Genomic DNA, 19,518 nt, shown 5'->3' with positions numbered 1-19,518 from the left:
TTTTTTATGTAAAAAGTATTATAAATCATAATAATTAATAGCTTAAAATATTTCAAAACATATAAAAAGTTTTTGTTAACTTTCAAAATTTCATCTATACCGCATAAATTGGGAGAAATATAGATATATAGATATTTTAAGTTGCTAATTATTGTGAGTTATAGTACGTTTTATGTAATTTTCATATATATTACTCGGTCCTGATTTATGTGATACAAATGAAATTTCAAAAGTCAATGAATTTTTTATAAGTTTTTTTTTATATTAACTTGTTAATTATTGTGATTTCTAATATATTTACGTAAAACATACTCTAAATACAAATAATTAGCAACTTAAAATATATAAAAACATACTAAAAAATTGATTAATTTCAAATTTCATATGTACCACATAAATTAAAACAGAAACAGTAACATATATTGGGCCCCATGCTGGCACGGGGTCTCATATCTAGTATAATGATATAAGAAAGACAATGAATACCATAGTTTTTTTCCTAATAAGCAACATAATCCAACAAAGTTGTTCATTTTATTTATGGATCAGCTGGCAAAATTCTCAATTTGCATTAAAAAGCCAGTAAGTACATATGATATTTGGGACAATATAAGGACTTTTTTTTTATAATATAGGATATATTCAATATGAAGAAAAACATTTTCTTAGAAAATATTATGATTTTTTTTTTCTAACTTATTTCTTGGGTTTCGGTTAGTAAAAATAAGCATTTAGGTATAATTTATACAAATACTGTGAATTTGACCCATCTTTTGAATCAATGCCCAACTCAGCTGACCCAACCTGAAACTGACCTAGGACTTAACCCTAATATCGACCCTCAGCCTCGAGACTTAAGCCAACCCTAACCTCAAGACCCAACCCTAACTACGAGACTTGACCTTGACCCTAGGATCCAATCCTAAGACTTAACCTTGAACCTGACCCTCATACCTTATTGGGCCTCGAGACCAACCCTAACCCCAAGACTCGATCTTAACCCTAATCTAAAGACTAAACTAGACCTCGAGACCCAACCTTAATAGAGACCACAAAACCCGACCTTGAAAATCACCCCAACCTCGAGACCTCTTAACCTCGAGACTTAACCTTAATCGAGACCACAAAACCCAACCTTGAAAATCGCCCCAACTTCGAGACCCAAAGGCCCGACCACGAGTTCCGATCAAAATCTAACCCCGAGACCCAACCCTAAAAACCAACCCGATATCTGACCCTAACCTTGACTCTGATATCCTACCTTGGCTTTGACCATAGACTCAATCCCAACACCAACTTGTAACTTGGTCGAGTTTCAAGTTAAGGGTTTGGTCCTATGTCAGTTTAAGGTTGGGTTTCATGTCGATTTGGGTCAGAAGTTGGGTCCATGTTGTAGAGAATCTTAGATTGAGCATCAAATCCCATGTTAGGGTCTCGTGTCAAACCCAAGTTAGCGCGAGTCTTAGATCATGCGATTCTAGGTTTAGTCCCAAGCCAGCCAGGGGTGAAGTGAGTCGCGTCATAAGGTGGTAGGTTGAGGGACTAAGGGTCTAAGGCATTTTGGGTGGATTAGGAGATGGGGTAGTAAGGTAGAAAGAGAATTTAGAAAAACGTTTTTCCTACTTTTAGTAAGGAAGTTATTTTTCTTAAATTATAGGAAAATAAGTACATTTATATTTTTTAAAAAAAATCATTTAAGTCAATCAAATATGAAAAAAAAATTGAAAAACATTTTTCGCGATATGTATATTGCTCTTATGTATATTCTAATACCACCCCACACTGTCCCTATCCTTACATCTTCTTCATCCCCTTCCATAATTAACATTTGCTAATGAAATCCATGATAGACCAATTATTGACAAAAATGACTATGGTTCTTTCTAATCAAATATAGTCATCCATCTAATCAACTATCAACATATTTTGTCCTCATTAAGAAGCTTATCCTCATTAATATCATCATGTGGACCATGAATAATAATTCCAAATATTATTTCATATAATTAAAGAATTATTATTATTATTATTGTTGTTATTAAAAAAAATTGTTTTGTTATATGTTGGTGAGAACAATATATAATGAGAACATAAAATAAGCTTAAATTGAAAAAAAATGAAAATTCATTTACAATCAATCTCAATTTGATTGAAATTGAGGGTTAGTAATTATTATTATTAAATTATTATAATTTTGTTGTGTAAAAGTTCTTTGCGAAATGTGGCATTGATTAAGCTTATTAATTATAATGCTTACTTAATTGAAGTTAACATTTATATAAGTACTTAATATAACATGAATATATTTTTCAATGTCATAAACATTCAAATAAGTACTTAATATAACATGAATTAGTATTTTTCCTATGTCATTAAAATTCTTTTTTTTAAAAGCAAAATAATGTCATTAAAATTCAGGTCTAGTATATTTGACAATTTTCGACACAATTACCTAAAGAAGGAAACTTTATACAAAAAGTACAATTGAATAATTTATAAATCGACGATTAAATGAAGATTTCTTCTTCTTAATGTTTCTAAATAATATGCACACCTATTCGAATTCAATAATATTACTTTTATTATTATATCATTTCACGTGCAAAGAGCGAGCTTAGTAAATTTTATCTGAAAATAAATGTGATTTCAAATAATTCTACGGAGCGACAGTTACATAATATATAAAAAAAAAAGAAACTGAAAATAAACGTGATTGTGAATCATTCCACAGAGCAACAGTTATACATGTAAAAAAGGAAATTGAAAATAAATGCGATTTCGAATCATTTCACAGAGCAACAATTACATATATAAAAAGGAACTAAAAATAAACATGATTTCGAATCATTTTACAAAGCAAAAACTACACATATAAAAAAGAGAACTGAAAATAAACGTGATTTAGAATCATTTCACAGCACAATAGTTATGCATATAAAAAAAGAAAACTGAAAATGCACGTGATTCCAAATCATTTCAAAGAGCAACAGTTACACACACATATAAAAAGGAAATTGAAAATACACGTGATTGTGGATCATTTTGTAAGGTAACAATTACACCTAGAAAAAAGAAAAAAAATTATATACACGTGATTCTGATCATTTCATATGCAACCGTTACACCTAGAAAAAAGAGAAAATTGAAAAGTAGCGTGATTCTGAATTATTTCACAAAGCAACAATTACACCTAGAAAAAAGAGAATGAAAATAAATGTGATTCCGAATCATTTCACAAAGCAACAGTTACTCCTAGAAAAAAAGAAAAAATTGAAAATAAACGTGATTTCGAATCATTTCACAACGCAACAATTACACATATAAAAAAGAGAACGAAAAATGCACGTGATTCCAAATCATCTCATAAAATAACAATTACACACATAAAAAAGAAAATTGGAAATACACGTGATTGTTGTTCATCATTTAGTAGAGTAACAGTTACACTTAGGAAAAAAGAAAATTGAAAATACATGTGATTCCGTATTATTTCACATGTAACAGTCACACCTAAAAAAAGAAGTGAAAATTGAAAATAAACATGATTCCATATCATTTTACAAAGCAATAGTTACACCTATAAAAAAGAGAAACTAAAAATACACTTGATTTCGAATCATTTCACATGTAATAATTACCCCCAGAAGAAAGAGAAAATTGAAAATAAACGTGATACCTAGAAAAAAGATAAAATCGAAAATAAATGTGATTCCTCGAAAAAAGAGAAAATAAAAAATAAACGTGATTTCGAATCATTTCACAGCACAACAATTACACATATAAAAAAGAGAACGGAAAATGCACGTGATTCCAAATTATCTCATAAAACAATAGTTACACATATAAAAAGAAAATTGAAAATACACGTGATTGATGCTCATCATTTTGTAGAGTAACAATTACACCTAGGAAAAACGAAAATTGAAAATATACGTGATTCCGTATTATTTCACATGTAACAGTTACACCTAAAAAAAGAAGAGAAAATTAAAAATAAACATGATTCCATATCATTTCACAAAACAATAGTTACACCTATAAAAAAGAGAAATTAAAAATACACTTGATTTCGAATTATTTCACATGCAATAGTTACACCTAAAAGAAAGAGAAAATTGAAAATAAATGTGATACATAGAAAAAAGAGAAAATTGAAAATAAACGTGATATCTAGAAAAAAGAGAAAATCGAAAATAAACGTGATTTCGAATCATTTCACAAAGCAACAGTTACTCCTAGAAAAAGAGAAAATTGAAAATAGACGTAATTTTGAATCATTTCACAACGCAACAATTACACATATGAGAACGGAAAATGCACGTGATTCCAAATCATTTCATAAAACAATAATTACACATATTAAAAAGAAAATTAAAAATACACATGATTGCAGATCATTTTGCAGAGTAACAGTTACACCTAGAAAAAAGAGAAAATTGAAATACGCCTGATTCCAAATCATTTCACATGCAGCAGTTACACCTGAAAAAAAGAGAAAATTGAAATTAAACATGATCCAAATCATTTCACAAAGCAACTGTTATACCTATAAAAAAGAGAAAATTGAAAATACACGTGATTTCGAATCATTTCACATGCAATAGTTACACCTAGAAGAAAGAGAAAATCGAAAATAAACGTGATACCTAAAAAAAAGAAAAAATTGAAAATAATCGTGATTTCGAATCATTTCACATAACAACAATTACACGTGTAAAGGACGTGGGGATAAGAGGGCCAATATGTAACATAAATCATAAGATAGTGGGTCTAAGTGTAATTTCCTCAACTCTAGTGGTGCATTCTTCCCATGTTATTATTTTTTCTCAATGTGAACAATCTAGAATAAGCAGCAAGAAGAGAATTCTAGAGGATTCTCCACTATTCTCAATTTCCCATTTCACCTGTGCCTTCAAAAATGTCTATATATACACCCCTTTTGAATCCTTGTTGGAGTCAAGTATTTGGGTGTTTTGTTCTTTTAATTAATACTATTCTTGAAAAAAACTTGAAAATTGAAGAGGATGTTTGGAAGAGGAGGAAAAAAAAAGAGTGATAATACAAGGTTTTATGAAATCTTGGGTGTTTCCAAGAATGCTTCAGAAGATGAAATCAAGAAAGCTTATAGAAAAGCTGCTATGAAGAATCACCCTGATAAGGGTGGTGACCCTGAAAAGGTAATCTTTTTGTTTATTCTTGAAGAAAGGTGAAGTCTTTGTTTTAATTTGGGAGTTGTTTTTCCCTCTTTGTATGTGGTGTTGGTATTTTTTTTATTGTTGTTGTTATGGTGTTATGTTTGTTTAACCTGGAGAGTTACCAAATGCTGAATTTTTGGCTGTGTAAATGTTTTAGTTGAGGTACATTTTAATTTTTGTACCATTTCCTGCTGCCTGCTATATCCTTGTTTCATCCATTGTTTCTTGAAGAATGGGATGTCTTAGTTTCAATTTGGGAGAAATGTACTGGGGGAAGGGGAAGAGGGATTATAAGGTGAGGAATCAAGCTCTCATTAATAACCTGAAAATTCAGTTAGCCAGCCAATGGAGGTTCTAAGATTTTTTTTGGGGGGAGGGGGAGGAAGAATGCTTGTAGAGCTGGTTTCTCTCTTTTTTTTTGTGTTGGGGTGGTGCTTTTTGTTGTTGTTATGCTGCTGTGTTTGTTCAGAGTCTTTAGATTAAGAGCTAAGATGATCAAAGGTGGTGTTTTTAGGATGTGTAAGTCTTTTAGTTGAGGTGCTTCTTAGAGTTCCATGTATTTGTTGGTTTTGTGAAGTAAAGCTGCTTAGATGAACCTGAATACCTGATAAGGGTGGTGATCCTGAAAAGATAGCTTTTTTTTCTTTTTGTCATCTCCTGTTGTTATATATATCCATGTTACATCAGGTGACATGAAGTTTGGGAATGTCCTTTGTTCCAATTTGGGAGAAATAGCTTTTATGCTACTTTGAGCTGTTTTTTTCCTTTCCTTTTTGTGTGTTGTTGGTGCTGTTTTATTGTTATGGTTGTTTCTGGAGTAGTTGTCTTCTGCGCTGATAAGCCAGTGGGAAGCTACACTTTTTTGAATGGCTCCTGTTGTTAATTAATCCTCTTTTGGTGGTGTTATTATGCTGATCTGACAACAGTTGTTCTCTTGTGCAGTTTAAGGAGCTAGCTCAAGCTTATGAGGTCTTGAGTGACTCACAGAAGCGTGAGATTTATGATCAGTATGGAGAAGAAGCACTGAAAGAAGGAATGGGTGGTGGTGGTGGCACACATGATCCATTTGACCTCTTTAATTCCTTCTTTAGTGGAAGTCCTTTTGGAGGTTAGATCTAATGAATCAAGCTTTCGTGATGCTTGTTATGTGTTACTTCCTCCATTTCAGTTTATTTGTCTTGTTTCGATTTGATACAAATTTTAAAAAAAGGTAAACACGACTTTTGAATTTTCTGATCTTTACTAAAGTTATGCAGAAGGCAAAATTGAAGAGTTGTCAAAAAAAGAAAGGCAATATGTGTCTATTTTTTAGCGGACTTAAGGCAAACAAATTGAAATAGAGGGAGTATCAAGTTTTCTTGCTAGTTTTTTCGTCTTTGAAGTTGAATAGCACCAGCTCGTCTTTTTTGGGATTGTGGTGTGGTAATTGTTATTGTTGTTTGAAACTTGAATAACACAAGTGTGCGTGCTGAGCAGGTGGTGGTGGTCGTAGAGGACAAAGAGAGAGGAGGGGTGACGATGTAGTGCATCCATTGAAGGTGTCGCTAGAGGACCTATACACTGGGATAAGCAAGAAACTCTCGCTTTCACGCAATGTTATTTGCTCCAAGTGTAGTGGGTTAGTATCTCTCTGATATCCGTACTCTTTGATTTCCTGGTAGTGTTTGTAGCCCTTTCGTACTTGCGTATAAATGGTTAAACGTAATAGTCTGGAGTTGAAAGGATTTCCTGATATAGAGAAGTGAGATTTCACTATAAGTGCGGAAATGTTTTCTTACATTGTATTGGTTTGTTTCTGTAACTGCAGCAAGGGGTCAAAGTCTGGTGATTCAATGAAGTGTTCTGGTTGTGAAGGTACTGGTATGAAGGTTTCAATCAGACAACTTGGCCCTGGAATGATCCAGCAAATGCAGCATCCTTGTAATAAATGCAAGGGTACCGGAGAGACAATTGATGATAAGGATCGTTGTCCTCAATGCAAAGGTGAAAAAGTGGTACAGGAGAAGAAAGTCATTGAAGTCCATGTTGAAAAAGGAATGCAGAATGGACAGAAAATTACATTCCCTGGCGAGGCTGATGAAGCGGTAAGCTAAACTTGTCATCTCTAACGTGTTAGTACATTGACGTTGATGATTTAGCCTTAGGTGGTTGCTGACCTGGTTTAATATTGTTGCAGCCTGATACAATTACTGGAGATGTAGTTTTCGTTCTCCAGCAGAAAGAACACCCGAAGTTCAAGAGGAAGGGTGAAGATCTGTTTGTTGATCACACATTGACCTTAACTGAGGCACTGTGTGGCTTCCAGTTCATATTGACACACTTGGATGGCAGACAGCTCCTCATAAAATCAAATCCTGGAGAAGTTGTCAAACCTGGTTAGTAACACCTTCATACTTACCTAGTGCATTCGACGTGAACAATATGTATGTGTGTGTGTGTACAATGAGTCGATGATCAAGTTTAAATCCTGAAGCTTCTTGTGTTTATTCAAAACAATCTTGATTCAACCTTTTGTTCCAACTACTGCAGATCAATTCAAGGCGATCAATGATGAAGGAATGCCAATTTACCAGAGGCCATTCATGAAGGGTAAACTGTACATTCATTTCACTGTGGAATTCCCGGATTCGTTGAGCCTGCCACAGGTGCAGCTTCTGGAGGCAATCTTACCACCAAGACCTACATCACAGTACTCAGACATGGAACTGGATGAATGTGAGGAGACCACATTGCATGATGTGAATATGGAGGAGGAAATGAGAAGGAAACAAGCTGCACAACAAGAAGCATATGATGAGGATGAAGAGATGTCTGGTAGTGGAGGACAGAGAGTACAGTGTGCTCAACAGTAGATGTAGAAAGATTTACCAGTTTGAACTTTGCTTATAGTTTAGTTTGGTTTACTGTATTCTGTTGTTTTGGGGAGTCCAAAAACTGATGCTTTAATGAAGTAGTAATGAAATAGAAATATAATTTTCTTGTGAAACAATTTCTAGCTTCAGAACTATATATTCATATATTAACATCCAAATGGAATTTATGTATACTATATTTAAACTAACAATATGATACAAATAGGTAATAATCTTAAGTGTAAAAATATTCACACTTAATATTGCACAAGATCTGCAGAATGTTTCTTATTTGTTTTTTACAAGATGACCAAAAGTAACTGGGCAACATGCTGTAGCAGTCTAACAGGGGTCTTATTTTGGATGTTGATCTAGTATAGTATGTAAATACTCAACAAGGGTCTGGTTGAAGAGGATCTTGTTTTTCTATGAAGAGATTTAATCTCATAATCAATGTCAAAAAGCAGCAGACTACTTACAGACTAATCTGTGTGGACTCTTCAGTTTTGATGCTGCACGCATGTCGGAGTCTTAAAAAATACACTAGTTTTGGAGAATCCGACATGCACCCCGATGATATTTTTGAAGAGTCTGAGCAACATAGCTTTACAGAAAAGAAAAAATATGTCTACTCACAGAATCTATGATCTATATTTGTGAACATCTTGGAAACAGATGACTCCGGTCATCAGCAAACTACTTGAGTCCTGCCCAGTTTCTTTTGGAGATACCACAAAATTTGAGGGGTCTTTATTGTAGGCATATGAATAGATTGTACACACATTTTAGCAACTGCCAGAAGACCTTTAAGCTCTTTGAAATCGTAGCTGTCTCCGAGATCAGGATCAATCATCTGGTGAATGGATCTTCTTCGGAAACGAGAATCTTGAACCCATTGAACTAAGTCAACACCTCCTTCTTCTGAGGATTGACCGGTGACTAACTCGAGGATCAGTAAACCAAGCTGGAAGATTGTATGTTTGCAGATGTCATCTCTACATTCTGTGAAATAAGCAATGCAAAATCTGAACAGAGGTCACAACTTGTATGATTTGAGGTGATGATAATAAGAAGCAAGCCTTGTACCTTTGGAGCATTTAGACTTCGGAAGTGGATTGTTGTTTTCGACAGAACAAAGGAGGCTAACATCACAGAGCTGTAACAGGGAACCATATGGTCATTATTTTAACAAAAGATAAAGCAGGTCCAAAAAAAAGTACAACAAATATGATGATGGAGCAATTTACTATAGAGAGGTGCTCAAGATTGCGAGGCTCACTTTAGCTGTGAAGTTCTCATCCAGCATGATGGTACTTGAACTGACTGAAATGTGGTACATCGGTGGATCACAAAAGAAGTGGAGATATTCCTTAATCAAGATATAAACAACAATCAGTAATCCAACACTTAGGCGATGATCATTTCTTAGAAGAGCGGGACACACTAAATAAAATTCAGAGTCTATATTTTCGTAATATCGAGGCGGTGCCGAGGAGTTTGCCATTTGAGTTAATCTACCACTAACTATATCTTCAATGTGGTAAATGAAAAACATAAAAAGCATATATTGGAAATGATCAGGATATGACTACATAGCAATATGCAGTTTCAGGAACATACTAAAGCAGCAGCGATGCCAACTGCTATCTGCAGTCTTATCCTCCAGTTTAATGGGGTCATCAGAGGGTCTGCAAGAACCAAATATAGATAGCAGCACATACATCAAATTCAACGCAAAGTAGACAGAGAAAAAAAAAAAGAGAAGACTTTTGCTTAAACTTACCAGAAAGGTGTTCCTTCAGACTTCCTTTTTCCATATTTTCAAAGACTAGAAACCTGAAAATAGACAAGATATGCTATCAGAGAACGGAGAAAGAAACCAAAAGAACAAAAGAAGAAAAAGGGAAATGCAACCAAAGAAAAGGAACATTCACATCCAGAATATGTAGGAAGCAAAAGGATATCCACTGCACTTAGCAAATAAAGCCATCTAATGATACTTTTTCTTAAAAAAAACTCTATGGTATACTATTACGTAGGTTGATTAGTTTCATTTGCAGTAAGGAGAAATTGATGACCTTATGTCGTAGTACGAGGAACAAAATGTTGAATTTGACACGAGGACATTTAATTTCACATTCAAATAAAGGTCTCTTCAAAATGTTATCTTTCACATTAAACATATCCGTCAACTCACTGCCACAATTAGAATGTCTCTTGCTCTAGCAATATGAAGGCAGGGCCAGGTCAGTTCTCGGATTGAAGCATCTAGAAGTGTCACAACACTGACCACAGCTTGGAAAAGCATGACTTGGGTGTTTGGGGAACATTACATGATACGTTTGGGCAGCGAAAAGCATTTGCATTGTCTGATTACTTATTAAAAAATGAGACAAAATAAGAAAAGAGTAGCCAATGAGCCATAACCCAATGAAAGCCTCGGGCACTAACACACAAGATTATGGGTTTGGCCCCATATCCATTTGTAGTGCATATGTAATATGGATATGAAAAGGAAAAAGGAAGGAATGGAGATCCATTGGAACTGAAGAAAAGGAAGTAGAAACCAATGAAAAAATGATTACATTTCACAAGAACACTGCATGGAAATGAAAATAGGGATTCCCTAATTTTCAGTAAATCACTAGAGCTAGAATCTAAATATTCTTGGAAGTTAATATTTTGCCAGGATTGTGAGCTAATTAAACATCTGCTTAAGATATTTGTCCTGATCGAGCAATCTATGAACAATTTACAATTGTGCCTCAGCGGAACTGGCCGGGGGTATTGGGCATGGGCGGAGAGAGCATCTGAAGGGTTACTTCACCTTTGGTGATCACACACCAACCCTGGCAATCACTAGCTACAATCGATGTAATTTTGATTGAAACTATTCATTACAAAAATCGCCTGAAGACCCACCCGCCTTTTCAAAAGCTTACTTACTAGAATCGGTTGCTACTAGTCCGGGTTACCTCAGAGACAGAACCATTAGGCTAGAAAACACAGCCAAGTTAGTGTACTAACTCAAACCTAGTTCTTGCACGAAATGTCCTGCTAACATAGGAGCATTCCTGCTAAGAAATGGAAGAGTAAATTTCTTTCTGTTTGACGACACAATGCCTCACCTACATAACCTACCTCCTAGACGAAGGAACCTGTGATTCCCAGTAGTAAGTGGCATTTCGCACGTCTTTTGGTTGTGAAAGAAAAATGGTGACAAAAGATATCAAAGATCAGAGGTCAGATTTCTAATGATCAGAAATTATGACGGATATTTATGACTTTTCCCTGATAGCATAAAAGCGTATAATCTGGTAATACAATATACAATATACAATAGCACTAGTATTATATTCTAATCATAATTTGATCAAGAAATAATCAACCAATATTTTTCCTCATTCTTATCTCAAAGTTAGATTTTTAATCAACAAGACACAGGACCATTTCTACAAATCACAAACTTCATCAAGACAAAGCTTAGGAAATTAACCTCTTAGGGCCGCAAGAGAACCCATTAAGTGCAGCAATATGTCGATGATGCAAGCGACCGAGTAATTGTACCTCCCTGTAGAAGGCAGTATCATCCTGATATTCGAAAACTCGGACTTCTTTCACAATCGCAGCATGGCCATTTTGAAACTTTGCTCTGTAAGCAACTCTTTTGGAAGAGTTGTACACAATTCTCCTAAAACCATCAGTTGCTTTCTTTATATCTTTATTAGAGAAGTGTTTCACCAAGGATATTGGACCTGAAATTGATTTACATTCAAAAACAAAATATTCCATGATTTTCAAGGCAAACTCTATGTCTAGCAGTAAACCTTCAAGGCTTAAACTTTCTTATATTAGTTAAAAAATAAATGTGTCAGTCCAAACAGTCAAGTAAACTCTCTAAGAGTGAGCCTGCTTGCTACATTAGAGGAAGTGTTTGTGTAACAATGCAGCCTAAAACTAATAGATTTGAAGACAGGACAGATTCCATCAACAAACCACAGCTTATAATGATGTTTCCAGCGATCAACAACCCTGCTTTACAAATTCTATTTTCAATCACCTAGCACACAATGTCTGCTAATTGTCATAGTTTCCATCTCAATCGTTCCAAGGAACAACAAGTGAACTAGGGTAAATCAACTGTAAGCATATGATTGGGACAATTGCTTCACCAAGTCAATTTTCAGCCATGTAATCTATTATATAAGGAACTATTTTCAAGCACCAGAAACTACTAGAAAATAACTTAGTCCTTACACTATCATATTTTCGGTGTCTCGTATTTTATTTTTATTTTCGTGTTTTCCCTTCCCTTTTTTTTCCATCACCAATTGGCAATGTCAGTGTTGCAAAAGAGAAACTATAAGTAAAACTCACTGAGAAGTGAGAATGCTACTCACCCTTCTCCAATCAGCACAAAAAGACAAGGACAAAACTTTCTAATTCACAAAAATAGTACAATTTTCTTTGGTTCACAATTCACATCAACTTCAACTTCAGGGTCACCATTCTCAAGCAATTAACCATCACTACATAACACTAATCCAAAATACAGTTAAAAGAAGGAAGAAACTAATACTGCTGCCGACACATATCTAGTCAGCATAAAACAACAAGTCAAGATCACTATCAATTCACAAAATTACAACTTTACTGCGACCCACCTCGAATTTTAACTTCAGGATACTTAAAAGCCTCACCCCTCAAGAAACTACCACAAAAATACGCACAATCTGCAAGACTGTGACCCAGGAACCTCATTAGTAACAACATCAAAATCAACTTCAGGGTCATTACAAATTCTACTTCTTTCACCCCTTCTCAAGCAATTAACCATCACTACATAAAACTAATCCAAAGTACAGTTAACAGAAAGAAGAAACTAATTTGCTGCTGACACACATCTAGTCAGCATAAAGCGGGCAAGTCAAGATCATTACCAATTCACAAAATTACAACTTTACTGCAACCCCCTTCAAAATTCAACTTCAGGGTAATTAAAATCTCCACCCCACAACAACAAATTTCAAGAAACTGCCACGCAAATACACACAATCTGCGATCCAAGAACCTCGTTAGTAACATTTTTCTTCAATTTACATCAACTTCAACTTCAGGTTCCTTACAAATTCTACTTCTTTCACCCATTCTCAGGAAATTAACCATCACTACACCACTACCACCACCACCATCACCACCAACATATCCATTGTAATTCCACAAATTAGGTCTAGGGAGGATAAGATATACTCTATACGCAGACCTTACCGCTACCTCAGTGGGCTAAAGAGGCTGTTTCCAATCAATTAACCATCACTACATAACACTAATCCCAAATACAGTCAAAAGAAAGAAAAAACCAATTCTACTGCTGACACACCTTAAGTCAGCATATAAAGACAAATCAAGATCACTATCAAATTCACTAAAGATTACAACTTTACTACAACCCAATTCAAATTTTAACTTCAGGGTAACAAAAAACTCCACCCCACAGCCCACAATTACACAAAATCTTCCATTCAAAAACTACCACAACACATTCAACAAATACAATTTCACATGATTTGAGCAGATGGGGTTTACCTGAACGAGATCTGAAATGCACCCAAGCAAGAATAAGAAGCCTGATTTTGAAGATCAAAGGTTCCATTGACAAATTCTGCAAGAAAAAGACAAGAAAAAGAAGAAACTTTTACAACTAGTACTACTACTACTAAGAGTGACAAGTGGGTCGGTTAACTGATGATGATGATGACCCATTGTTGCTTCTGACTTTAATAATCGAATATATGCTTTCTTTATCTCAAGTAAATTGGAATTTTTTTTGCTCTACGATAAAAATCGAAACTTTGGTGTATAGTTTTTGGAGAACAGAATAGAAGATTATAGATCTTGATTTTCTGTTAAAACTTAACGGCAGTGATTTGGCAGTTGAGGTGGTGGGCCCCATGGTTAAAAAGTAGATTGAAAATTGTGTATCATTAAATTAAGTTAGATCAACATTATTGCATGCGCAGTGCGACATACTGATTAGTTAAGAATAGACTATAGATAAAGATGATTAGATTCGTGTGTGATTATAGTAGAGTAAATATATGATTAGTAATGAAGTTATATTGGTATGAGGTTACGTATAATCTCCGTAATTGATAAGTTGAGAAAAGTGAAGCAGATATAATTTGAACATGTGAAGAGAAGGTGCATAGACGTGTCAATCAGAATGTGTGAGAGATTGGTTGTAGTATGAATTAGAAAAGGTAATTAGATATGATATGATATAACTTTAATTTATGAAGAGCATTATCCTAAATAAAAATATCTGAAAACGGATGATTAAGATAGAAGTTAGTAGGTAATATAATAATGTTGCACTTTATGTGGGGCAGGTAGGGGCTAGTTTTCTCTTTTTCTTAATTAGTAGAAGTATTATTTAATAGTTGCGTAGGCTCTTATTATTTAATGTGTATTTTTATTTGTTGGTTGTTGCTTCATTTATGTTGTAGTATTTTGTTATTTTACTGTTATTTTCTTTTTTTATAATTATGTTTTTAAAATATTATTTTGAATCGAAGATTAAATGAAATAAATATCTCTATCCCATAAAGATAAAAGTAAATTCTTCATTTATTATATTTCTTCAAATCGACTTATAAAAATGTATTAAATATATTGTTATTGTACTCTTGTCTTGTCTTGTAGTGTAATCATAGTCTCATATTTGTAGAGTTGAAGTTTTCATTAGAATTTTTGTGGTAAAGAATATCTTTATGTAGATTGCTCAAAATAAAGAAGTGGATCTTGAAGGAACAATATGAAAATAAATTATGTGATTTATATAGATCATGAATTTAAATTGTGAAACTATTCGCTAGTGTATATGCAAGGTATGCTAGTTTAACTAAAATGCAAAATACAGAACGTACACCTTTCAGAATATCATATAAATACAAACACTTTGTCCAATAAATTTTCTTTTTAAAATTGCTTAATAGTTAAAACATCAACTTCTAGTGTGTTCTAATAGAATAGACAACTACATTCAAGATCAATCAAATCTCATTCACTCTATTGATTACGCATTTAAATTGTGTGACTTATAATCTAGTGAGTTAAAAGTGTAGAATTAATTTATTACACTTGTTTTTATGCGCCTCTTCTCGAAATCCTGCATTAATGCGGACACATCGTGCATCTAATTATCCTTTTTTTAAATTTGCTTAATAACACTTGCTCACTATTACACCTACATAACTAAGTTGAAAAATATGATTTTAATACCTCAATAGAACACATGATTCAAGATATAATGATTTGTCAACCTTGAATAAAATTCATTAGTGCAAGAATAAAAATCCTTTATTTTTACTTTTTACTTTTTTAAAAAATGAACCAAAAACATGCAATTTAATTGATACACAAAAAAAAAAAAACATCATACCAGCCCATAAAATGTGAGTGAACTCATGATACTATATATGTAATATGTGTACTAACACCACCTATGTATTTTTGCTTAATAATGTATATTTTTTCTCATCCCCTTCTCCTCCATCTCATTTGAAGAATATTTGAGTCTGATTTAAATTTTAAAAATACACATTTAAATTCAATATCAACAAACTAGACTAACTAAAAAAGGTTTGTATAACACACACATCTAGAGGGAATTAAGCAACGTATCATGCAACAACTTTAGAATATTGTGTGTACTATTTCCTAATTTAGCTTTTTGAACGAGCTCTAAAATGAAGTCGCCTTTAGTTGAGAATATTTTTCTGGCCAAGCAACTTTTTAAGACAAGTTTGGATTATATAAGTCTTAAAGTGAGAACTGGAATTGGGATGATCCAGATTCAACTGTCAAAGATATTGTCTGCTTTGGACCTAGATCCTGCATAGATATATCCTTTTAGTTTTAACTTAAAAGGCGTCTCACCAGTTCATTCTAAACCTATTTTAATAATGTCTCTTTCTTTTCCCGTTGTGATATGGATTCACCTAAAAAGTAATGTGCATTACCCCTTTTCCAGAGGATTGCGTTTTGACCGGGAGTCCCATATATCCCACCTTGGGACTTAGTGTGCTCGTTGAGATTCGCCCCACCATCGTATTGAGGAATAGTATCTGTAGCAACTATGGTTCAATTGTTAAGGTATTATCAATTTGGCTTTAAGCCCACACAAATTTATACACTTGGTTTTAATCCCTTAAAAATATCACAATAGTCAATTCCGAACTTATTTTTATATTTCTCATCTTATTTCGATATCAAATTCATCTAAAGGTGTAATGTGCACCTTTCTTTTTTTTTTTTTAGGTTTGTTGTCTGCCATAAACGTCACATGAACCAAATGAGAAACCAAAAAAAATATCTTCAAATCTCTCATGACTATATAATTGAGCCTTCTATTTTATTTTTACTATTTTATGCTATGACAATTAAATCTTGTGATTTCTTTTACATTCTTGAAATTATTGGATCTTTATTCTTAATTTTGACAAGTCTCTCTCACACCTAACAATGAGAGGTGGAGAGAATAGGAAACTCTTTACATTTCATTTTCTCAAACTTCCATGACTCATATGTATAACCAATTGGTTAATTTTCAACATAGTAATGATAAAATGTATGAGATCAGAGATCCTTCGTTCTTAATTAGAAATTTCGATACGTTATGAAAATATATATTATCCGTACCGATATATCCATGCTATCACTATATACTAAAATAAAATAATGATGTATTAATTAAGTTTCGAGTCCACAAAAGAACTGTGTTTAATTTCTTAAAGAATTTAATCCTCTCATAGTATTACTATATGCTACTTTTAACGTGGGTTCACACTTCTATTTTTATTTTTTTTTTTTAAAAATATAACATTACTATATATAATCTAGAGAGGGGAGCATGGGTTCACGTGAACCCATAAAATCCCCTTTAAATATTCCTTTGCTAGAAAATATGCTTTTAAGTTGCTTTTAAATAACTTATTTTATATATACAATTATTAATTTATAATTCAATAACTCAAAAAAAAAACTAATTTTTTTAAATTAATAAATTTTAAATTTTGACTCCGCCGTTGAATATAACCAGCATTGAGAAATCACTTTCTTGCTCATTGTTTTTTTTTTTTAAACCCTAATTTGTAACATTCCAAAACATTAATATCTCTATATAGCCCCCCTAGTCCGCTTTCACATAAGACCAAAGAAAGGTCACTTATTAATTACTACTACATGACTCCCACCCACTCATTCATTCAATAATCCCACCCACCCCCCTTTAATAACCATATGGTACCCGATATTATTAATCTGATTAATTTAAATTCACTGAATGTGGGGTTTACTAGTTTCCTTTTATTAAATTTGATTAATTTAAATTAACAGAATGTGGGGTTTACTAGTTCCTTTTTGTATATGTTGTATAATTTTTTTGATAAAGAGTGTTTCAATGACGTCCATCTTTAATAAGTATATATACATATGTTTACCTAATCTAGAGTTTACGTAAACCTAATAGCTTTAGCTCATATTATAGATATGTATTAATAATATTTAATTATAAACTGAATTATTAGTATATATTAGTTTGAGGTCATTTAAAATTTTATAAATTTTAAATCTTGAATTCACTTCCGTCACCAAAGAAATCACATGTATCCACCATACCCTGGGGCCCTTCAAATTCACCTCCAAACTCCATCTTTTAAACTTTAAAGTCCCTCTATTTCCCTTTTTATATATTTTATTTTATTTTATACCACGATAGACATGTGTTTTAAGCTAATCGCATGTCAAACGCTTAAGAGAAAGTTTTGATCACTTATTTCTTGCTTGTTTGGAAGAGCTTGAATTGGATTATATATGTTAGATATGTCGTCTTTTTTACTATTCGTATTAGATAAATGTTAAAATTACCCAAAATAGGAAAAAATTCTCTCGACTAAATATCTTAATCATTGACAAATATTTCACTTGCCTACTATTTATCTTCAATTCTTGTTCACCTCTAACGATTGTGTTGGATGAATTGTGACCTTGTATAATTTCATCGTTGTTTCGTTAATTACAGTATTAATTAGGATTTGAAGCTTATTACTACCCATGGAATATTATAAAGGATAAACCTTTAATTTCTTTTTTTTTCTTGGTTATTTCATGACACTAAAATTTAAATCTAAAGAAAGGTGTTTGGCTTCTTTCTCTTTTTTTTTTTTCATTTTCCTAATCACTCCATTGGATTAATTGTACTATGCTTGTACATAATAATAATTTCGTCTTAATTTCAAACAAATTAAGATCAACTAATGTAAATCATCATTGATAATGCTACTCTATTTAAATTCATGTAATAAAAGAATTATTTACATAAAGTGTTTGCACCAAATTAATGGATGTAAAACACGTGTTTTGCATATTTATTGATTAATGAAACTTTAATATTTCATTATTCAACTCTCAATCATTAATTATGTTTTTAATCACTTAAATTTCAATTATCAAATGCATTTTTAAGAAGTTTTATATCCACTCATTAAGCCTGAATATATTTAAATAATTAAGATTTTATAACAAATTATTATTATCATTAATATGTTATCCATTATAACTTTACGCACATATGATATTTCATCATTACTCAATTTACTTTCAGCACACTAACCACTACTATTGTCACTGTCGTCACTATTATCAACTACTATTATGCCGTTGTTCTTCCCATTATCACTTATCACCAATATTCACTATCTTCGATCATAACTATTATCCGTGTTAATCACAATATAATCGATTAATTTTCATGATCACCATTTATAATCATTATTAACACGATGATTATCAGTTACTATATATATATTCACCATCATCAGCTATCACCATATATCTCCAACCCACACTATCAATTATTACCACTAGCTATCACTCAACACTATCAATCATTATCACTATTATCCACCACAATCATCATTCGTCACTGCTAATATCATCATCAATTAACCACCGCCACTATCAACCATCATCATATATCGCCAACCAACACTATCAATCATTACTGCTACCATATATCGTCAATCAACACTATCAATCATTACCACTATCATTAAATATATCACTATTATCTACCACAATCATCATTCGTCACTGCTAATGTCATCATTGATTAGCCACCACTATAAGTTATTACTATTAGTCATCACCACTAGCTAGCTAGCTAGGTACTGTCACAACCATCACCACCACCGTTATGTATCACCACCGTCGATCAACATATTCAATAAAAAACAAACAAGACCTCACTCTCAAGTTGTAATAGAACACTAGTATACAAAACCATACCCCCACTAATTCTCTCACCCCACCCCCACCCCCACCCCTCAAACACCCCATCCCCACCCCCACCATCCCATCCATCTGCTCATCTCTCTTTGTGTTCTATCTTTTTAATTGAAACCAAATATTAT

The 19,518-nt window shown here is 32.9% G+C and overlaps 2 protein-coding genes across 4 annotated transcripts; one reads left to right on the top strand and one right to left on the bottom strand.

Moving 5' to 3' along the window:
• The first annotated feature begins 4,970 nt into the window (after positions 1-4,970).
• Positions 4,971-8,117, top strand: LOC125845224 (dnaJ protein homolog). 3 transcript variants are annotated; one of them, XM_049524687.1, is made up of 7 exons: positions 5,002-5,151; positions 5,800-5,825; positions 6,138-6,303; positions 6,672-6,813; positions 7,003-7,279; positions 7,372-7,570; positions 7,725-8,117. In XM_049524687.1, the coding sequence occupies exons 1-7, from the start codon at positions 5,025-5,027 to the stop codon at positions 8,045-8,047; spliced, it is 1,260 nt and encodes a 419-aa protein (XP_049380644.1). In that variant the 5' UTR covers positions 5,002-5,024; the 3' UTR covers positions 8,048-8,117. The 3 variants fall into 3 exon arrangements, with proteins under 3 accessions (XP_049380643.1, XP_049380645.1, XP_049380644.1); XM_049524686.1 differs by lacking the exon at positions 5,800-5,825 and having other exon boundaries at positions 4,971-5,177; XM_049524688.1 differs by lacking the exon at positions 5,800-5,825 and having other exon boundaries at positions 4,971-5,177; positions 6,138-6,305; positions 6,677-6,813.
• A 157-nt stretch (positions 8,118-8,274) lies between these two features.
• On the bottom strand, positions 8,275-13,892 carry LOC125845325 (probable receptor-like protein kinase At1g49730). Its single transcript, XM_049524811.1, has 7 exons — positions 13,634-13,892; positions 11,544-11,802; positions 9,831-9,883; positions 9,668-9,735; positions 9,327-9,416; positions 9,134-9,203; positions 8,275-9,049 (listed from the first exon to the last, which is right to left on the bottom strand). Exons 1-7 carry the CDS (start codon positions 13,698-13,700, stop codon positions 8,736-8,738), a joined length of 921 nt encoding a protein of 306 aa, XP_049380768.1. The 5' UTR covers positions 13,701-13,892; the 3' UTR covers positions 8,275-8,735.
• Positions 13,893-19,518: the final 5,626 nt, after the last annotated feature.

Source organism: Solanum stenotomum, chromosome 11 (assembly GCF_019186545.1).
Source record: "Solanum stenotomum isolate F172 chromosome 11, ASM1918654v1, whole genome shotgun sequence".
Taxonomy (NCBI): Eukaryota; Viridiplantae; Streptophyta; class Magnoliopsida; order Solanales; family Solanaceae; genus Solanum; species Solanum stenotomum.
The sequence above is the reverse complement of the archived record's forward strand: the minus strand, read 5'-3'. Positions and strand labels throughout refer to the sequence as shown.

Coding starts and splice junctions, on each gene's coding strand:
- LOC125845224 (XM_049524686.1), top strand. CDS start 5,025: ATGTTTGGAAGAGGAGGAAAAAAAAAGAGTGATAATACAAGGTTTTAT. Junction 6,304..6,671: donor TAGTGGAAGTCCTTTTGGAG/GTTAGATCTAAT, acceptor CGTGCTGAGCAG/GTGGTGGTGGTCGTAGAGGA. Junction 7,571..7,724: donor TGGAGAAGTTGTCAAACCTG/GTTAGTAACACC, acceptor CAACTACTGCAG/ATCAATTCAAGGCGATCAAT.
- LOC125845325 (XM_049524811.1), bottom strand. CDS start 13,700: ATGGAACCTTTGATCTTCAAAATCAGGCTTCTTATTCTTGCTTGGGTG. Junction 9,736..9,830: donor TCTGAAGGAACACCTTTCTG/GTAAGTTTAAGC, acceptor TGGTTCTTGCAG/ACCCTCTGATGACCCCATTA. Junction 9,417..9,667: donor TTGGCATCGCTGCTGCTTTA/GTATGTTCCTGA, acceptor ATCTTGATTAAG/GAATATCTCCACTTCTTTTG.